The sequence below is a fragment of the Enhydra lutris genome, unplaced genomic scaffold (assembly GCF_002288905.1).
Source record: "Enhydra lutris kenyoni isolate GAN:26980312 unplaced genomic scaffold, ASM228890v2 scaffoldscaffold28, whole genome shotgun sequence".
Taxonomy (NCBI): Eukaryota; Metazoa; Chordata; class Mammalia; order Carnivora; family Mustelidae; genus Enhydra; species Enhydra lutris.
The window spans coordinates 20,371,448-20,392,626 of NW_019154112.1; the positions used below are offsets into that span (position 1 = coordinate 20,371,448).

At 40.9% G+C, this 21,179-nt stretch overlaps 1 protein-coding gene across 1 annotated transcript in view; it reads left to right on the forward strand.

Annotated features, from left to right (window-relative positions):
• The first annotated feature begins 16,103 nt into the window (after nucleotides 1-16,103).
• Nucleotides 16,104-21,179, forward strand: part of LOC111152327 (dystonin) — a 474,965-nt gene continuing 469,889 nt past the window's right edge. Inside the window, exons 1-2 of the mRNA XM_022510820.1 lie at nucleotides 16,104-16,284; nucleotides 16,866-16,900. Of these exons, the coding sequence (XP_022366528.1) occupies nucleotides 16,104-16,284; nucleotides 16,866-16,900 (216 nt within the window). The remainder of the gene's footprint in view (nucleotides 16,285-16,865; nucleotides 16,901-21,179) is intronic.

Here is a 21,179-nt window from a genome sequence, read left to right on the forward strand (position 1 = left end):
TCACAAATGAGACCATCAAGAAAATAAAAAAGGTAGCCCATACTATGGAAGAAAACATTTGAAAATAGATCTCATAAGAGGCTTGTATAGAGTATATATAAAGAACTCTTACAATGCAATAATAAAAGACAACCCAGTTTTTTAAATGGATGAAGGATTTAAACAGGCATTATTTTAAAGAAGATACACAGATAGCCAATAATCACATGACAAGATGTCATTAATCATTACAGAAATGTTCATAAAAAGTATGATGAGATGTTACTTCATACCCACCAAGATGGCTATAATAAAAAAAAGACAGAAAATAACAAGTGTTGGAAAAGATGAGCAGTACTTTGCTGAATCCCATGGTGGCTCATGTTGGTAAAGATGCAGGGACATTGGCACACTTTATACATTGCTGGTGGGATTGTAAAATGGTACAGGCATTTTGAAAAACAGTCTTCAGCAGTTTCCCAAAAAATTAAACATTAAATCATCCTGGAACACATCAATTCTACTCCTAAGCATATACCCAAGAGAAATGAAAACATATATCCATGCAAAAACTTGTATGCAAATATGCATAGCTATATTATTCATAGTAGCTAAAAAGTAGAATATCTATCAACTCATGAAGAATAAATAAAATGTAGCATCTTTAGAGTGAAATATTATTCAGCATTGAGAAATAAAGTTCTGATACATGCTACAACACGTATGAGCCTTGGAAACATGCTAAGTGAAAGACACCAGTCACAAAAGATCACACGTTATGTGATTCCATTTATATGAAATGTCAAGAATAACAGCAGATAATTTATAGACACAGAAACTAGATTGGTGAGTTCTTAGGGGTAAAAGATTTTGGGGGTGGGGGTGGAGAGGAGGTATGATTGCTAATGCATATAAGAATGTCCTTTAATTTAGAGAGAACAAAGATGTTTCTTAAAAATTGGATTGTGGTGGGGGCGCCCAGGTGGCTTAATCGTTAAGTGGCTGCCTTCAGCTCAGGTCATGATCCCAGGGTTCTGGGATGGAGCCCTGAATGATGCTCCCTGCTCAGCGGGAAGCCTGCTTCTCCCTCTCCCACTCCCCCTGCTTGTGTTCCCTCTCTCGCTGTGTCTCCGTCAAATAAATAAAATCTTTAAAAAAGATTGGATTGTGGTGATGGTTGCACAACTCTGTGAAAATACAAAAGGAATATTGAATTGTACTCTTCAAATGGGTGAATTGCATGATATGTGCATAAAAATTCAATAAAACTATTTTAAAAAGATGTAATAAGTTCAAATGTTTTCTGCAATGTACCTGCTGATAAATAACAACATGAATAACAATAGGCTTTAAACACCTTTTATTTTCACAAGTTTTGTAAATTTGTCTAACTAAACCCTTTCCTGCTCCACACACATTTTTACCACCATCAGCTGTAACACATCTTAGTAGATTCCACTTCAGGTTGTACTCACTCATTGCTTTCTCAACTTCTTTGAAAATATTCTCTCCTACAGTTGCTTCACAGAGACTACTTATAGAGGTTAATTTGTCAGTCCCTCTAAACTCAGCAATTACTCCCAAACAAACAAGAATAACTGAGCAGGGGGCACCTGGGTGGCTCAGTGGGTTAAGCCTCTGCCTTCAGCTCGGGTCATGATCTCAGGGTCCTGGGATTGAGCTCCATATCGGGCTTCCTGCCCAGCGGGGAGCCTGCTTTCCCCCTCTCTCTGTCTGCCTCTCTTCCTAATTGTAATCCCTCCTGCTGTCAAATAAATAAATATATTAAAAAAAAAAAGAATAACTGAGCAGTATCAGTAGCATCTGTTGACTCATCAAGCACCAAGAAAAACTCAGTCATTTGCCTTGTTTTTAAATTGGTTATTATTTTGTTCCTGGTGTTCTCAGTTCTTTGAGCAACTGTTTTTGCTGGAAGTCTAATGATCTAAGTAAGTTTATTATTTTTTTTTCCCGGGTACATGTCTTTAGCTACTGCAATCAAGCATGATTTAACCAACTCACTATCTGTTAATGGTTTTTTTTTTTTTTTAATTTTATTTATTTGTCAGAGAGATAGAGTACAGGCAGGCAGAGTGGCAGGCAGAGTCAGAGGGAGAAGCAGGCTCCTTGCGGAGCAAGGAGCCCAAAGCGGGACTCGATCCCAGGATGCTGGGATTGTGACCTGAGCTGAAGGCAGCCGCTTAACCGACTGAGCCACCCAGGCGTCCCTGTTAATGGTTTTTCTTGCATGCTAACAAATGAACCACTCAGAAACTTATTTTGTATGCATACTCAGTTTCATTTCATTTCATTTTGCTTTGTTTTGTTTGTTTGTTTAGTAAGCTCTGCGCCCAACGTGGGGCCTGAACTCATGTCCCCAAGACCAAGAGTCGCATGCTTCACTGACTAAGCCAGCCAGGCACTCCTATTTCTAATTTTGGGGAAGAAATTCTACTGGGATGAGATATTTCATTTTGCATTTTCTATTTTTTTTCTGACAGTTGCTGTCCTGTGAATTAGAAATATTGTGGTGAGTGCTTAGTTTGGTAATATTGACACATATTATGTTCTTTTAACATGCCTATAGTGTCACTGGATCATAAACACGATGCTTTGATAACACCTAATGTGATAACAAAATAAGCCACAGTCTACTCTGCTTTAAAAGCATGAAATATGATTTTCTCTTTTTTTTGTTTTTTGACAAGACTGGCATGTACTAGTAATGAAAAAATATATAAAATGCCACAGTGTGACAATATGCATGACACTGAAACACCGTGAAGTTATTGTAACCACATTACTGTGATTTGTAGGGTATTGAGCACTGGTACAAAGTGATGAGATTGCCTCATATGGTTTCTGTCACAACTACTCAACTCTGCCCTCATAGCATGAAAGCAGACATAACAATATGTAAAAACTAAGTGTGGTTATGTTCCAATAAAACTATTTAATGGACACTGAAAGTTTAATTTTATATAATTTTCATATATCGTGGTATGTTGTTCTTATATTGATTTTTTTGGACTATTTAAAATGTAAAGAACAGGGACGCCTGGGTGGCTCAGTGGGTTAAGCCGCTGCCTTCGGCTCAGGTCATGATCCCAGGGTCCTGGGATCGAGTCCCACATCGGGCTCCTTGCTCGGCAGGGAACCTGCTTCTCTCGCTGCCTCTGCCTGCTTGTGTGTACTCACTTGCTCTCTCTCTCTCTCTCTCTGGCAAATAAATAAAATCTTTAAAAATAAAATAAAATAAAATGTAAAGAACATTCTTAGCTTGCAGGCTGTATAAAAGAACAAGGTAGCAGGCAGATGAGCAGTACTCTGCTGAATCCCATGGTGGCTCAGTTATCATACTTAAATGGAGTTTAAACTGTATCATCTGCTTTCTTTTCTTTCACCTTAATTTCTTTTCCTGTGGAGCAAGCCAGGTGCTTTATTTATTTATTTTTAATAAGTAATACATATTTTTTTAAATTTTATTTATTTATTTGACAGAGAGAGAGAGAGAAAGAGAGAGAGAGATCACAAGTAGGCAAAGAAGCAGGTAGAGAGAGGGGGTGGGAAGCAGACTCCCTGCTGAGTAGAGAGCCTGATGCAGGACTCAATTCCAGGACCCTGAGATCAAGGCCTGAGCCGAAGGCAGAGGCTTAACCCACTGAGCCACCCAGGCACCCAAGCTAGGCACTTTAAATTCTTTCTCCTCAGTGCCTTACCTCACTGTACATTACTACAATAAATTAAGAACAGAAATTGAGAGACATAATATATAGCAGGTAAGATCTTACATCAAATTGTTACTATTTGATAAAATTGAATTTTGCCAGATTTAACTGATAGGGACCTGTCAAGTATCATTTAGGGATGGTGACAGATGCCAGACTCTTAGGTCACTGGCTGACAATAACCCCAGGGTGGAGGGAAGGGGAATAGGGAATTATTGTTTAATGGTTATAGAGTTTCAGTTTTGCAAGATGAAAAGGGTTCAGGATGTGGATGGTGGTGATGGTCACACAACAATGTGAACATACTTAATGCCTCTGAATTATCCACCTTAAAACAGTTAAGATGGTAAATTTTATGTTGTCTTTACCACAATAAGAAAATTGGAGAAAATTAGTTTAAAAAAAGTTGGTTTTGTAATATCCCTACCTGTACTAAAATCTTCTACTTCTAATAGGATTTAATTATTGAGCACATCTCAAGATCTTCAAAAACACACAATTCTTTCAAGACTAAGCGGCAGGAACATATCGAACCTCTTTTAGAATGACTACTTTTCAGTTGACTTCAGAACTATATTTTGTTACAACATCCACAAACAGATGATTCAATGTTTATATTACCTGCCAATTAACAAATTCAGAAAGGATATTGTGAATTTGGTAATGTTTAAACACTCCTCTTAGTTTCTAATAGTAGAAAATTTACCAGGTAGTTATCTTCCCCTCTTTATTTTTTGCTAGCAGAAAGCATTTCATTAATTCCCTAGATAGTACTTGTAGGATGTGAAATTAAACATAAACACAGCCATGAGAACATCCATGATATGTGGTTGGTTGGATAATATGTCAGCGGTTTTCAACCATTTCTGGCAATTCACAGTAAGAAATACAGTTTACATTTTGATCGAGGAAACACACACACAGAACTAAACGAACACTTCATGAAACATTCTTACCCTTACTACATGTGATGCACTCTCTCAGTTTCTCTGTTGCTCCTGACCTGGCAAGAGAGTCAGGTGCTAAATGACCCAGCTTTTGTCTTATCTGCAGTTAGACAGGGTGACCGGCTTGCTTCCATCTTGATATATTCAGGAAGACTTCTATAGCAGAGAGGTATTAGCACAGAAATCAGAGGCTGGGAATGGTGGAAGACAATCTTTACCTGCTCCACAATGTCTTTTATCCCCACCAACTGTCTACAAAAATCCTGTAGCCATGTGTGGAATTGTCTGAAAGCTTGCACAAGAAAGTATATGCAAAACTTAAAGAGACTCTGGTCGAGTTTCCCTGTGGTTCTAGGGCCTCCAAAATCTTTTCTAAGAAATATCAGTTTTTGTGAGTAGTTTTTCCTTGGCTGTTTTTCTGCTACTACCTTCCCTGTACTCCCACCAACCCTTGGTATTTATGTGACTTTTCCCCATTTATGAGAAACACAGATGCCAACTTAAGCATAAAGGAAAGTAATAATCAATTAAAAGTTCTATTTTAGAATAACTATAAGTCATGTAAATCATCTTCCATTTCACATTTTTTTTGATTAATGCAGAACAATCTATTCATCTTGAAAGTTGAGGGCAAGATGAGATCATTATGCTTTTTGCTTTAAGTAATCATATTCTAGAACATTAAATTTTAGACCAATTTCTAAAATTCACAAAATGTAATAGTTCTGATGCAAGAATCAATGACTATGCATGAAAATCAGGAGTGATTCAACTTTCAAATGTTAATTTATCAGATCAATTATAACATGAAAGGAGAAATCAATTTCTCTTTGAAATATTTTCCCCATTATTCCCTACATTAATATCATACATTAATGAAATATTTGGTTACCATTTAGATAGTTTCTATTATTTTTGTACTTTCATACTCTCAAAAGTTGAGTTCAAAACATAATTAATGTGCTGAGTCACATATTTCAGATAATTTACTTAATAAATCACCTTAAGTGGTTTGCCCCCTCATCTACTACCAATAATTTTTTCACTCTAATGTTCTTTCATACCATGTCAAAGCACCATTCAAATAAAAAAAAAGGCAATGATTAACTACATTTCACATTTTTAAAATTATTTCCCTACCTCCTATATAGGTCTTTAGAAAAATACATTCATGTATCTTTATGAGAGACAGTGTTTTTCTTCGATAAATTAATAGAATAATGCAGATGGAAGGAAATGTAAGGGGCATCTCCTGTTACCTGTATTGCCAAACTGGGTGTGGGTCGCCATAGGGCAAGTCAGGACCAGGAAACTAGTTAGGAGAAAATGCAGGTATTGATCGAAGAAGGAAGCCCAAGGAAATGGAATGGATCTACTTAATTCAGGTGAAGTCTAGAAAGCTACCTAAAGGCAAGGAAGGATAGATGAGTAGAATGAGTTCAAAGTGTGGAAGCCAAACTCAAGGTTTAGGAGTGTCAAAAACCGAGAGGAACAGGGGTCTCAGAGGTCGTGGCATTTGGGGACAATGTTGTGATTTCATGATTCCATAGTAGAGAAATTGCTCAAACAGCCAAGGGGAGGCAGAACCCCAGGCAGATGTACCTCCTGTTCACACAAAGAGGGGGGAGACTAAACTTGTCCTCCTACCAAAGGATTGAAAGATTAGTGAAATACTTTTTGTTTGTTTGTTTTTTCACTATGTTGGTCACTGGAGAGAGTCTTCCAGTCTGAATCTTTTGTGAGTATATTAGATGACAAAGCAGGGTTACATAAGTGGTTACAAACACAGGACCTAGAATCAATCAAACTGGCTGGATCCCTAACCATAAATCTAATACTTACTATCCACTAACGTTTCTGTGCCTGTTTCCCCATTTGTGAATAGTAACAGTACACCGTCATGAGTTGATATCATTGCATATTCATTATTTTATTTACTTAGGTTATTTAGTTTATTAATAGTAGTATTTTTATTAGTAACTGAAGGAAAAAGACCCAGATCCCCCTCATACAAGCTTAGATCAAACATGTAGTATGTGTGTATATGTGTGTGTATGGGGGATTGTTTACAAGATGTAGTGGTGGGAGAGGCGTTAAGAAACATAGCTAATTAATCTGGATGCCTATGATGCTATATCAGAAAACCACAGTCAGTCTTACTTAAAAAAATAAAGACAAATTATTAGGGCTATCCATTTTTTTTTTTTTTAAAGTAGGCTCATACCAACATGGAGCTTGAACTTAAGACCCTGAGAACTTGAGTTGTATGCTCACCTGACTGAGCCAACCAGATGCCCCAAGAACTATCCTTTTTAGGAAGGGCAATCAGATGGTCTCTGATAGAGGCATTTTTCCAAAGTGATACTTTGCTTAGTCCCCCAAGCTTGTTTAGCTTCTTGGAGGTGCTGAGTTGAATTTACTCAAATGATAGTGATGGGGCAATGAAATAATAACAGATCTATAATTTTTCAACAAAAGAAGTCTTGCTACATTGAAGGATAAAGTGGTCTAGGCAAATCCTTTACCAGCTAAAGGGGAGGAGCAGATCCCTTGTGTGTTGGGAAACAGCTGATACATTGCTGGAATGTCTGGTTGGCCCTCATTCATCTGGTTTAGGTTAGTCTAAGAACAGACCGAAGAGAGATAGGGTAGGTGCCCAGCAAACTTAACTGGGAGGATTTCCTTTAGAGGTGAGGCTACAGTGGACAGGGAGGCGCGTAAATGAAAAGCATGTAACAGAAACTATGGTTTTCTAAGTGCTGGAGAGTCGTGAAGGCACTCGCCATCTTGCGGGAAATTCTGTATCTCTAAGCCTCAAGGTCCTTATCTATAAAGAGATGAGTAGTACCTACCCATGGTTGCTGGGAGGATTAAATGAGTGAATGTAGGTAAAAACATTTAGCAGAAACTGAGCAGAGAGTAGGTATTCAGCGCGTGTTAGATACTACTAAAACAACTTGGTGGTCCACCCCAGGATAACCATTCAGTAATGAGGAAGCCCAGGACAAGCTGTCCCATGCTGTTTGAGGGAGAGAGAGAGAGGTGAATAAGATTGTACTAGCCAACTCTCAGGGTGCTGCCAGTGGTGCCCCTTAATCTAGACACTAAGACCCAGACTTCAACAGTTCACAGACGGCAGACCGCCAGGGGTCTGGTACACTAATGGCAGTCTTACCAGTGTCTTCTTCTTCTTTTTTTAAAGATTTTATTTATTTATTTGTTAGAGAGAGAGAGAGAGAGAGAGAGAGCATGAGCACAGGCAGACAGAGTGGCAGGCAGAGGCAGAGGGAGAAGCAGGCTCCCCACTGAGCAAGGAGCCCGATGTGGGACTCGATCCCAGGACGCTGGGATCATGACCTGAGCCGAAGGCGCTTAACCAACTGAGCCACCCAGGCGTCCCTTACCAGTGTCTTCTTAAGGTGGATTCCTGCATTTCAAATGGCATCAAAATGAAATTGTGCAAAGAATGGAGCTCACTAGAGCCAGAGGGGCCTGAGCCACTCAGTATGGCATCAGTTCAAAATCTGTTTCTGTGTGGAACATGTGAATATTGTGCCACTAAATCCTTCACAGCCTAGGGCGTCAGAAGGGAACTTGGAGGAAATAGAACCACCCAAACTGAGAGATCAGAACACCCTTGGAAACTGGGCTTGCCCACTGGAATGAGAAAGTCACAAGATGAAATAACAAGCCTCATGATGTGATCACTGGGATCACAGTGATAAGACACTGGAACCTAGTGTTCTGAAAATGTGATAGTGGGGGGGGGGAGTCAAGGTTCATAAGTATGGTAAGTGTGGGAAGCGAGAGATATGGGTGGATGGAGCTGAGCACTTGGTATGGACAAGCGGTTTTCCATACTAAATAAAGGAATTATCTTGGTGGGATCAAAGGCCCCATTTACCAAGTCTCCATAGAAGGATGAATGGTGAAAAGCTTCATAGACTGTGGCTTGAGGCAGGATTTAGGAAGAGTAATTGCTACACTCGCCAGGATGTCTAGGGGTAGTTTTGGGGAGCCTAATATTAAGTCCTGTTGCCTTTCTTTTAAGCCTTCAAACGATGGAGTCCTTGTAGACTCTGAGCTCAAATCTTAGTACCAGTGTTTTACCTCAGAATGGGTTTATCCATCCAAATATTTAGATATAAATTAGGATGCTTAACTGGCCTGAAATAGCTCAAGAATCAAGTTAGCCCCTTCTTCCCATGAAAGAAGTCTGATAGTTAACACAGGATTCCTTTTCAGGGTTAGAACAGACATCTCAATGAAAGTTAACATTAGGGACTCAATTGTGTCTTTTCTAATCTGTTCAAAGTTGCAAGAGGACAGGAAACTCATAGCACATCATCTTCAGCTAGTCTCAGGGTGGGAAGCATTCACTGCATTTGGGAGATGTTCCAGAAATTTTATAGGTTAGAGAGTTTTCCTCTGCTTATTCTAAGATACTTCTCCCAGTTTCAAGGAGGGTACCTAGGTGATGTTAGTGTTGATGGATTGAGAGAATCATTTGATACTGCAAAAGCCTTGGTATCTCTATGGAGCTGTATGGTTCTGACATGGTTCTCTCTCTTTCTTCCCCTCTCCTTCCCTCCCTTCCTTCTTTTTTCCTCCCTTCCTTCCTTGCTTCCTTTCATCCTCTCCCTTTCTCTCTTTTGTTCTTAATAACTCTTTAAGAACCTGATGAAAACTATGGCCCATGTTCTCCAATAGAGACCCACATTTTTATGTATAATTTCAGGACCCCAGAAGTCTTTTAATGAATTGCAGGTTAACAACTCCTGCAGCAGATAGCACAACAAGAACAGGCTTCAGGTTTTTGACTTTTTTCATTGAAATACAAACTCCACTATATTCTCAGTTAGTGTGTTTGCTGTGTGTTTCCCAGTTTTACTTCAAAAAGTGTTTTGGGATCAACAAAGACATTTTAAGATATACTTTCTTTTTATTACAGAGCTATAGGAAGTCATTAAATTGGGATAATTTCAATAACCTTTGGAATAGTGTGTTATTTAAACATTTTTTACTAATCATCCGTTACTCATTGAAGTTCTCTGTCCTTCTTGGGATACTTGTTACCTTTGCTGTCTTAGTGACATTATTCTTTCAGGCTACCAACATGCTAATGAATTAGCATATAAATCTATTTGCACAAAATATTTAATTCAAAAGTGCTACAAAAATTATAAGAAATGGGGGAAATTTAGCTATTAAATGTTGCTGTCTTTTCATTAACACAATTTGGCAATGTATTAACACAATGACAATGTAACTATAAACCTCCTACCTTAATTTTTTTCTTTTTTCACTTGAAAATGTATAAATGCTTAAAGCCCTTATGGTGGAACTAGAAGGCACTAACCTCAGCTTTCAAACTTGCTTTGTAAATTGCCCCTACTTAGAAATGGTGGAAATATTTTACACTATCTGAATAATAATGAACAATGCTGCTTAGTGATTTATAACCCTAAGAGCTTTATAATTTGATTTATGAACAGCTCTCAAATTTTCCATTGGCAGTTCATATAACTATGAGTAAATTTTCTGGCCAAATGACTCAGTATTTTGCTGCATGACTAATCCCACACTCAATGTTAGAAACTACATAAATGAATTCTATTTGCTAGTGGATAATAAATGATTACTTTCCAAAAACTGTCTGCAAAGCATTATAGGGTAGATGAATTCAATTACAGACATTTTTTTTAAACTCTCAGACTCAGTAGACTTTTTTGAGAAGCCTGTAATGTTCACAGAAAAGAACATCTCCCCCACCCCGATAGCATTATTCTGGATTCTACAACAAATAAGACAACAAATTCTAATTAGGCTCTAAAACTTCTAAAATGTTAGAAGAACAATTAGAAATGATTCACTTGAGATGTTTTCTCTTACAATGATGCCTCCAAATTATTTTAAAAGTTTTTATTGTGGTAAAATGAATATAAAGTCTTTTCCCAGGAAAGATTTGCTCAAAGTAATATTTGCAAATAATAATTATTTTTCCTTCAAGAAACAAAATTTTCAAAAGACAATAGCAATCCATCCACATGATGGCTTCACTAATTTTGGTGGCTGGAAATTGCCTCCAACATTACATTAGATGTCGTAGGTTCTTCCTGATGACGCAGCTCCTTTACCTTTCAATACAAGAACATGTGCTTTGTTGGCACAGGTCTTGGTCTCAGATTATTATGAAAAACGATTTGGGAATAAATAGGTCATGCAACACATTTCCTTGGATGCTTCTCAATTTTCCTTTTATGCCATTTATGTTCTGAGAGTAAAAAACTTTACCTAGGAACAAGTAGATTATCAGTCCAAACTCAGTATGATTTATTTCTAAAAATTTGTTGCTGGAGCCATTCTTATCTAAACTTTTTGTTTTCAAAGGGGTAATATTTCCATGTAATATCATTGTATGATTACCAGTCAGGTAATATGCTCACTTTCATTTAGGTTTGTAATAAAATGTTACAGATAATCTGGGCTACATTCCAAGGTATCCCTTATCTTTCCCTAAAAATCATACTCCTAGTCTGAGGGTTTGTAGCCAGAGTTAGTGGGGAGGAGACCATGGTCAGGGAACCTTCCTAACTAGTCAGGGTCTGTGTTAACTGAAGAGTCAAAGCAGCCAGAGAGCAGAAAGAACCCATCTGGGGGACTGCGGATATATTAAAACAAACAGCTACACCATAAGAAGAATGCCCTCCTCTCCTTTCTCTTTAACTCTTAATTTCTCTGCCACTGCTGGTTCCATCTCTCAAGTTCCCTATAAACTTGGTTAAGTACCCCATCCTGATAAAAAACAAAACAAAACAAAACAAACAAACAAACAAAAACATTACTCAGGTTTTAATCACAATTCTACTCATCCCTTTTAGATAAATTATCTTTTAGAGTTAGAATTTTACAGTCAACTTTCTCCAAAGACTGTGGACAGAGGCTCTCCTGTTTTCACCTCCTACTCCTTCAACCAGTTAATGTCTGGTTTTAGCCTCTCCCACTAGGATGAATCAGTTCTCTGGAAGATTTCCAGAGGTCTCCTAGTCACCAGTTCTCAGTCCTCGCACGCCTTAACCTCCCATTTGTGCCTCTGTTCTAGAAAACCACTAAATGGGAACATTTCCTATTTGGGCTTCCATAGACTTGCATTCTGCTATCCTTCTCCAGTCCACAAATGGAAGTCATCTCCAAAGTCTGATTCTAATTCTTTCTATAATTTCTCTCCCTTAGTCATTTTGTCTATATCCGTGACCTCAACTATAATTCATGTTGATGACTCCCAGTCTGTCTCTCGTTCTGACCTTTCCACCCACATTTCCATGCATTTGCTGGATAATTTCATATGGATATCCTTCTGACAACTCTATTTTAATGGGTGTAAGACTCAGTTTATCATCTTTTCCTTCAGAACTGCCCTTCTACCCTAGCTCAAAGCTTGAATCATCTTCATTTTTTCCCTTTTTCTCAGTTGGTCTCTACACAGATTAGGGTGGTCTTCTTTTCTTTCTGACCCATAAATTAGGAATTTGGGCCACAACTGCTTATTTCTAGGGAAATACTGCAGAGCTTTTCTTTTTCTTTTTATTAACATATAATGTACTATTTGCCCCAGGGGTACAGCTGTGAATCATCAGGTTTACAGGTTTCAAAGCACTCAACATAGCACATACCCTCCCCAATGTCCATAACCCAGCCACCCAACCCAATCCCCCTACCCCCCAGCTTCTTTCTTTTTATTAAAGCCCCTTACTCATCTTACTTTGGCAGGTGAATAACTCAGTGATGGGGGAAATCAGAGAGGACCTTCCAGCCACTAGGGGGCTGGGCTGATGTATGAAAGGTCCCTTTCTCACATAGGGTCCTGTCTCTTGCTCAGTCAAGCTGCAAGCCTCATGGGTGGGACAGTGTCAGGCTCTTTTTGGTTTCTGGTCTCCAGGTAAGAAGTAGTATCCTGGTGCCATAGTGTTGGGAAGACCTGTAGTTTTTCAGCTGTGACTGGTTGGGGATGTAGAGTTAAGGGAAAAGGAATAAGATGTCCCATTTTGTCCTTGAGTCTAAGCCATGTTTTTCAATCTGAATTTACCCTGAATAAAGTTAATATTTTAATTTCCTTTTGGTTCTTCATGTGTATTCTCAATTTGCTTGAGAAGCCAAAAGAAAGAAGGGCTACATGAGGGATCATCTACTACATACCTGATACCAAACACTCTTAACCATTTTTATCAACTCTTTTGTCTTCCCTTGGGTGACAATGCTAACTCACTAGCATAAAAAGTCAAAAAATTATCTATACTTTTCCATCTTGATTGTTCATTTCTTCATATGAAACATTTGATTAAGGACCTTCCTCCCCCATGCCGACTGCCAAACCTTAATTTGTGACTTTGATACAATGTCAATTATTTTTTGTAATGAAAACCTAGCAGAAAGAAAATATATGAATTCCACTAAATTAACTTCCAAAAAAGGATTGATTGGCTGATTTAATATTTATTAAATTCCACAATGCATTCTCATCACATAAACACACAGAAGCAATTAATAACATGCCATTATTTGGAGATGGAAATGATAAATTAACAACAACTCAGAAAATGGCAATGGAACCCAAACACTAAATTCTTTCAATGATTTGTTTTCCTTATTATTAGTATCCTTGAGATAACTGATGTAAAGAAAAAATACGAATGCTGTTAAAAAGAAATATCTATAATCCTACTGCACTACAGTTAAGGCATTTGCCTGCCAAGAGAAATAAATGATGTTCTTGTGTGTACTTGAAACTTATAAATGGCTGCAGCAAGACACAGGATGATAACAATTGTGCTAAAGTAATAGCTCAGAAAACCATAATTGCTATTTAGTTGCTTTTTGTTGTTAAAAATGCAGAGTTTAGAGCAAATTGGTTACTATGCTGTGTTTGTGATCTTAGACACCTTTCAAGGATATTTAGGCCATGTTAGCTCACTCGCAAATTTTAGTCCGTGGGAAGTATAAAGTGAAAGTGACCTTCTTAAATTCTCTTAGTTATTTCTGCCAATGGTTGCAGAAGGTTAATTCCATTTTGTTGTTTTAAATTTTTCTACCACGCCTCTGGGAGTCAACGCAGTAAAGAATTCTTCCTTTCCCAATGTGCCACACATTGCAGACTCTCAGGATTCTCTTCAATACTCCTGCACAATGGACAGGAATACAGTCTCTCACTGCAGTGGGCTGCGGTAGCAGGAGACCTTTGAGCAATGTGAACATGGTGCAGTGCTACCTGGCAGACCCCGAGTGCCAGGCACCTAGGAAGCCTATCCTGACCTGTAGCACAGCCACTTCTCTGACATTCGACATTCTCACCTTATACAGCATCTGCAAGCAAGATCCTTGCATCGTCAAACCAAAACAACCGAATGTGATGCAACACGTCAACAACGTGAATGTTTATTTTGCTTTAGGAAACAACTTGTACGTAAGAAAATTTCATCCATGGTTTTCCGTGTTTACGAACCTGGCATTAAGGAAAGGCATTAGGCAATGCCTTTTTGAGTTTCCTTTAATGCCTACATATGGTGATATGTTCAAGGCCTTGAAAACATCAATGGGTTAAGCTTTTATGCAGAACTGTACAGTTGATTTTGTATAGTTATAAAACAGTACTGATTTTGAGATCCTACAAGCAAATACAACTTAAGTATTGTCATCTATCCTTTAAATGCTTTTCAGAATTTTACACATCACTTTTTATGACAATTTCTTCAGTGTCTTAAATATTCCAAAGTAAGAGTCCCCCTCAGGAGTTATTAGAAACTACACAAATGCAATAATGTGTTACTTTATGCCACTATAATTGCAGTTGCCTCATGAGAGTAAATAAAACAAAATAAGCAAAAAACAGCCTTCCGTCCCCGCCTCCCACCCCTCCCCGCCAGGAAATGCCTGCATTGCCTAGGGAGCAGCATAACGCGGTACAAGTACCCGGCCGGCCAAGGCCAAAAGATGCCGCAGACTGCAGCCGCAGCGTCTTCCGGGCCAGGTGGCAGCGGCTGTCCGCAGAAGGGCACACTGCAGCGCGCCCGCCACACTTTCTGCGTTGGCACTGCACCAGAGACCACCGTAAAATCTCCTGGCCATCAACAATATACTTTTTGCTGGTCATGAGGAAAGAGGAAGGGGCAGGAGGGAATGTGTGCGTTTTGAGCGTGGCAGGTCATTATTTCCTCACACTCCCTAAAATACTTCTCCTCAAAATATTTACAAGCCAACTTCCTTTATCTGCCCGTTCCCTCAATCTGAAATTGCCTGTCTCTTCAAACGCACTGAATGAGTCAAGGTTTGGCGGTAAACGAACGCATGGATTCAGGAGGATCCGAAGTGCCCATTTCTCAGCTGAGAAATAGCACCTAGTTTGGGGGTGTAACAGTTCACGTCTGCAGACCGGAGCGTTCTCCTGAGGGAGTGCTCCCACTTTAAAGAGGGGCTTGGAGAGGGTGGGCCTCCGGTGCCTGGAAAACCCCAATTCCCAGGGAAGGCCCTTCCCGGTGTTCACGCTTCAGCGTGCGAGGAACCCCCCGCAAGCAATAGCTCACCCGGCTGCATCCTCCAAAGCCCCAACTTCGGGGCGGGGCGCGGGGAGGTGGGAGGTGGGGGTAGCACCGCCTGCAGGCTCCCGCCAGCGCCTCACGGTTTTCCCCCTGGCTCCTTGGCGCCCCCTGTCGCCGAGCTCCCCAGCAATTCGGCCCGGGGAGGCTGGATAGGTGGAAGCCCCGGGTGTCGGGGAGCGGAGAGGCGCCGGGTCTGTGCACCCGCGGCCCGCGCGGACTGGCGGGCGGCCCCGCGGGAGGGCGCTGGGCGCTCAGGCCCGGGCGCAGCCCGCGGCCGCCGCCGAAGCCGCCGCAGCCATGTCCGCGCGCCCGCGTTGCCGCAGCCCGGCCGTGATGTCATCAGGCGAGCCCCCGCCGCGGCGCCCCATTCCCGCCCCCCGCGGGCCGCCGCCGCTGCAGCCCGGGCGCCGCGTCCCCGCCCCGACCCACGTGCGCCCGGCTTCTGGGATGCCGAGGCCGGCGGCGGCCGCAAGACGATGCGCGGGACCCGGGTGGCCACAGCGGCAGTGCTGCTCCTCCCAGCCCGCCGCGTCCCTGGCGGGGCTGCGCCCGGGGGCTGCGCACGGACGGGGGCGGGGGCGCCTGGGGAGGGAGGGGAGAGACTCCCCGCCGCCAAGTCCCTGCCTCGTCGCCGTCTGCTGAGTCATGGCAAGCTCTCCCCGCAGCCCTGGATCACTCGTATAGCGCGGCTGGCGCGGGGTGCGCAGCCATTGGGCTGGTCGCGGGGCCGCGAGCGCCGGGCATGACGCGCTGAGCCGCGCTCGCCCGTGCCCGCCGCTTCGTGGTGCGCCCGGCACGGGTTACTGTGCCGCCGCCCTCCAGCCCCGCCGCCTCGCCGCCCCCGCCTCGCCCGCACCATGATCGCCGCGGCTTTCCTCGTCTTGCTGAGACCCTACAGCATCCAATGTGCCCTCTTCCTCTTGTTGCTTCTGCTGGGCACAATCGCCACCATCGTCTTCTTTTGCTGCTGGCACCGCAGGCTCCAGAAAGGGAGGCATCCGATGAAATCGGTCTTTTCGGGTCGTTCAAGGAGCCGAGGTAAGACACGCCGCGACGAATTTCTTCGGGCTGAGAGGCACATTTAAGCCAATTTGGAGAGTGAATTGGAGCTCGGGTCCGCGCTGCGGTCCCTACCCCCATCATCGCCTACTCCGCAAGCCTAGTACGTTTATGTGTTTAAACATCCCTTGCCCGTTTTGCCCTCACCGCCTTCCTCCGGTATCCCCGGATGGGATAGCCACGGTGATGTCCAGCCCTCGGAAGGGAGGCACGGACGCAAATTCTAAGTGTCAGTTTGCTAAGGGTAATAAGAGCGGAATCCGGGGCTGCGGCATCCTCCCTTGACCCATCCATCGCTGGAGCTTAGGGGTAAGAAAGTCAGGCATGGAGAGTTCGGGGCTCCTCTACTCTCCCAGAACTTTCCCTGAAACTTCTCGCGGAGAACTCACCTAGAGACCGGTGGCCTAGTAACCTCCCCGCCCTACAGTGTGTCCCCACCGAAATCAAGGCGTCTGGAATGTGCCTTCCTGACCCTTGTATCTCACCTAAGTCATTAGTAACTCTGCAGGTGAAGAGCAAGGAGTTAAATGAAATCTCGTTTTTTTCTCTTTTCTCCCCAGATGCTGTTATGAGATCCCACCACTTTCGTTCTGAGGTAATTTATTTAGCGCGCACGCTCAAGGTCAGAAGAAGTTCTCTTTCCTGAGTACCAATATTAATCATATGCGTGTTAAGAAACCAGTAGGGCATTGAATGGCGAGCATGCTGCCCCCAAGCCGAAAGTGACGTTTCTTTTTAAGCGGTTCCCCAACATTAGTGCCTAGCAAACGGACGGTGTTCACAGATTTCTTGTGGAGCGGAGCCGCTGTACCAGAGGGGCAAAGACAGCCCCTAAAAAGCGCTACAGACCTTAGGAAACTTAGCCCCCGGGGTGGATCTCCGTTTCATTTTACAGTCTGTAATTTGCCGGTGGAAGCTCTCTGGGTGCTTTCGGCTGGCTGTGGTGGTTCCCTTGAACTTGGATAGCCGACGACAGAGATGAGCTTTTAGGAAGTTAGTGCAGAGCCATTTGATCCATAGGCATTTCATTTTAGGCTTTCAAGCGTACCTTCATATTCACCCATAAAGCTGTCCATGTTTTATTGGGGCCATCTGAGGAATTTTGCAAAGTGATGGCTGGTGATCTGGCTTTATCTGATCGTGTGTGCTGCTCTTTGCTTTCGGAATGTGGACCATACCTCCGTGAGCAAGTGATGTGGGTGCAGTGATGAGGATGGACTACTGTGGGACTGAGCCCCACTGAAGGTAGAGCAAAACAAAGCACAAGCTCTCCGTGGCCCAGCGTCCCTCTATGAGTTTCCAGGCCAACCCCCACTTAGTGTGAGATAATTTTCTCTCTTTTCAGGAGAATTTCACACAGCCAGGCTGGGAGGTTACTGGTAACAATGCTTGATGTGGTTTACTCATGAAGCAAAGACTTCATAGTTAGACACCCTCCATTTCCTTGACATTTACCTGAGAAGTTATTCCACATTTCGTTTCACTAGTTAATCAGATGTTTTATTGCACCCTAGATGTTTTATTGGGCTCTGGTTGCTTGAAAGCATTAACTGCATTATTAGAACGTCATTATAATGTTGCACAGTGAGTAATTCTACTGCATTGAGCCCTGGAGTGTGTAAACTCCGTTCCCAATTTAGGATACTTAAGAGAAAAAATTAACTAGTCAGATAATCAAGAGGTTCTGCTCCTGTCTTTACACTAACTAGCTGTGTGGTTCTGGGAAACTTTCTTAACTTCTCAGCACCTCAGTTTCCCTATCTGAAGAGTAGAACCAATAGTACCTTGTAGAGTTACAGTGGGAGGGGAGATTTACAAGTAATTATGTAAAAAAAAATACTCATTTCATAGTAAATATTCAGTACTGAGTAGCAGTCATTACATCTTGTAAAGTTGAATTTAAAAATGTGGAAGAATAAAAATCTTCGCAGAATTTGAAGTCTTAATTAAGCTGACTAATTGAAATTTATGGGAGACAACATAAACTGTGTCTATTATGAAGCAGCATTTTTGGATATCTGATTAATAGACTAACTCCTGACAAAAAATAAACAATGGTCAGGGTGCAAACATCAAAATTTAGGATTTTGATTTTAAAAAGACATTACCAGCTCCATTCACATAAGTGATAGAATCAAGATAATCCTTTTATGGATTATTATATTAGCCATTAGACATTTCAGCTAAAACACAAAAAATTGAGATAAAAGTATGTCTTGTTTAGTTATCTCTGAGTTAAGCATTTGTCCTGAACTTGCATTTGGTTAGGAAAGCTGGGAGCAGTTGGTTAATGCTTTAACGCATTTCACAAGTCCCTAGTCCGGTTTGACGTGTTGTCTAGACTTCTCACATTTGCCCCACCCGTTAGCCTGTGAGCTCCTTGAGGACATAAATCATGTCTCTCTTGTTTAGGGCCTATCCCAACTGCCCGGTATATAGTGGGTCCTTACGAAATACTTATTGAATGAATGAAAAATTTCTCAGTGTGTGCCAGTTCCTGACCAAGAGTTGGTCAACAAAAAAAGTGCACATTCTTAGGATATTGTGTGGAATTCAACATTTGCTGAATCTCTTTCTAGCTTGTAAAAATTGCCCTGGAATTTGTATTAAAAATGTAAGTCACTAATTATAACAAAATGGATTTGCTTAGAATATTTTTTCCTCAGTGTGACTCACTGACTCAGTCCGTGGAGAATGCTGAGTCTTGATTTTGGGGTTGTGGGTTCGGACCCCATCTTGGGTGTGGAGCTATTAAAAAAAAGGAAAAAAAGTTTTTTTCTTGGGAAATTAAATACAATATTGGCTTAACTTGTTGATGGGCTACTTATGTTCCTTTTTGTACCAAATTTCTTTGATAAACTACTTAAAGAATATTGTTTTATAAGTGAAAATCCTGAAACTGTGTTGTATGAAAGTGTCATATTTCCTCACTGTGGTAAAATATTTCCATATCTTACCACAAATAAAACATCTCCCTATGAAGAAAGCATTGGAAATTATTTTTTCTTCTCCCCTTTTCTCAAAATGCCATTTCTAGAAGGATTTTCTCCTTGTGAATTACCTCTGAATATTTTGGGTTTCATCATTTTAAAAAATTAGAATTTGAGCAGCATAATGGATATTCTTATTGCTTTTTAGTAGTAGCTGCTACAAAAATATTTCTCAAAGAAATTGTTTTGATTTTTGACAAGTCATAATCATATTGAACTAAGAAGTTAGGTGCCTTCCTCATTCCAATCTCAGTAAGTAGATAATTTACTTTCAGCATTTCCATAGTGGTCAAATGAGGAAAATGAGTTTAGGATGTGCTGACTCATTTTGGAATGTGAAAGAGCTTTGGGAAAGCCCTTGAACATGTCAAGAAGTTTGTGAGGCCCATGCTGCTTTTCCTGGCAGAGGATAATGCTTCTGCTACCTATGTGCCCAGGAAGGAGTCCAACTGGACTGGAAATTTCAGGATGTTCCTTCCCAGGTAGTCAGAGAATTACTTGTCCAGGGGGAAAGACCCTGGCATCAGAACCCTCTTTGCTTTGTAAGGAAAGTCACATCTCTCGTCTGAGGAGGTCCAGCTTTGTTTTCTTCACTAAGTATATAATATACACATTTCTTCAATATGCAGCAGTTTCTTCCTCATGAAGCAATAACTAAATAATATCCATGTTTATAAGATGTTTTGGAACTGTAACCACCTATCAGCCCTTTTGATTTTGATACACTTGTAAATTCATCTTTACTGGCTTGATAGACCTCTGAATTTTAATAATAGCATGTGAGAATGTGAAACTATTAACCCAGCCAAGTAACTGAAGGCTGTAACTCCAGCTCACTGACAGTTATAAAGACCCAATGAGATAGATAGAAATATGTGTTTTATGTATGAATATAAAGAACTTGTGTAGTTTTGGGGGTTTTTTTGGTCATAAACAGCTAATGAAGAGAAGTGACTTCACATTGAAGTAGGACACAGAGTAGAAAGCAGGTGTTTAATCTGGGTATCTAAGAAGGGTACTTTTTCTGAGGATTTATGTTTTATGCTGTGACTTCACACAATGGTTAACTGTTTCCCTGGATTCCTGTGGTGAAAATTGGGCAATGACAATCCTGATTTTAAGGAAATTTCAGAAAGTGATATGGGTAATTGAGGTACCATTAGATTTCAAGAAAGAGTCTTGGGAGTACTTCAATGAAGACAATTATAATGTCCTTTGAGAATACCCAGAGTGAACAGTGGTAAATGATCCCTATTCATCAGCTCAGTGGAATAAGGGAAGCCTTGTTTCACATAGGGAGGGGGAAGAGTGTGGTGTATGTCTATCAGGATTTGAGTAAATATCTTCACTTCCTGTTTCAGGTAAAGGAACCAAAAGAGTTAAATTAAGCAGTTCCCAAAGAGTCACATAGCAAGATAAGGACTGAGTAAGACAAGAACTCCCTGGCTACATTTTGTCTGCCCTGTGGTTAACTGTGTCACTCATAGCTCAGGGAATAATATGCCCAACATTCTCAATGAAAGGGGCAAGCTAAGTTGAGTGCATTGTTAATGGACATTTCTTACAAAGCAGAATAGATTAATCCTTTAGGCTTTTCCAGTGATTATCCAAGTTATCCTAGATGAAAGGATGTTCCACATAAACTCTCTTGGCCTCATTATATTCCCAGAGTGAACCTTTATCAAAAAATGCAAGAACAGTCTGCAAAATAACCATATTTCATAACTTCTCATTAAATGTGTATATTTCATTGAGAATTACCCAATTTAGCACATTACAGAAAATGATAGTTTGTTATTTAGCTCTCTTTTATAATTGGGTTATCTTTATAAATAAATTCTTTGCCTAGAGTTAAATTCTAGGTCTAAATTAATTTATTCTCAT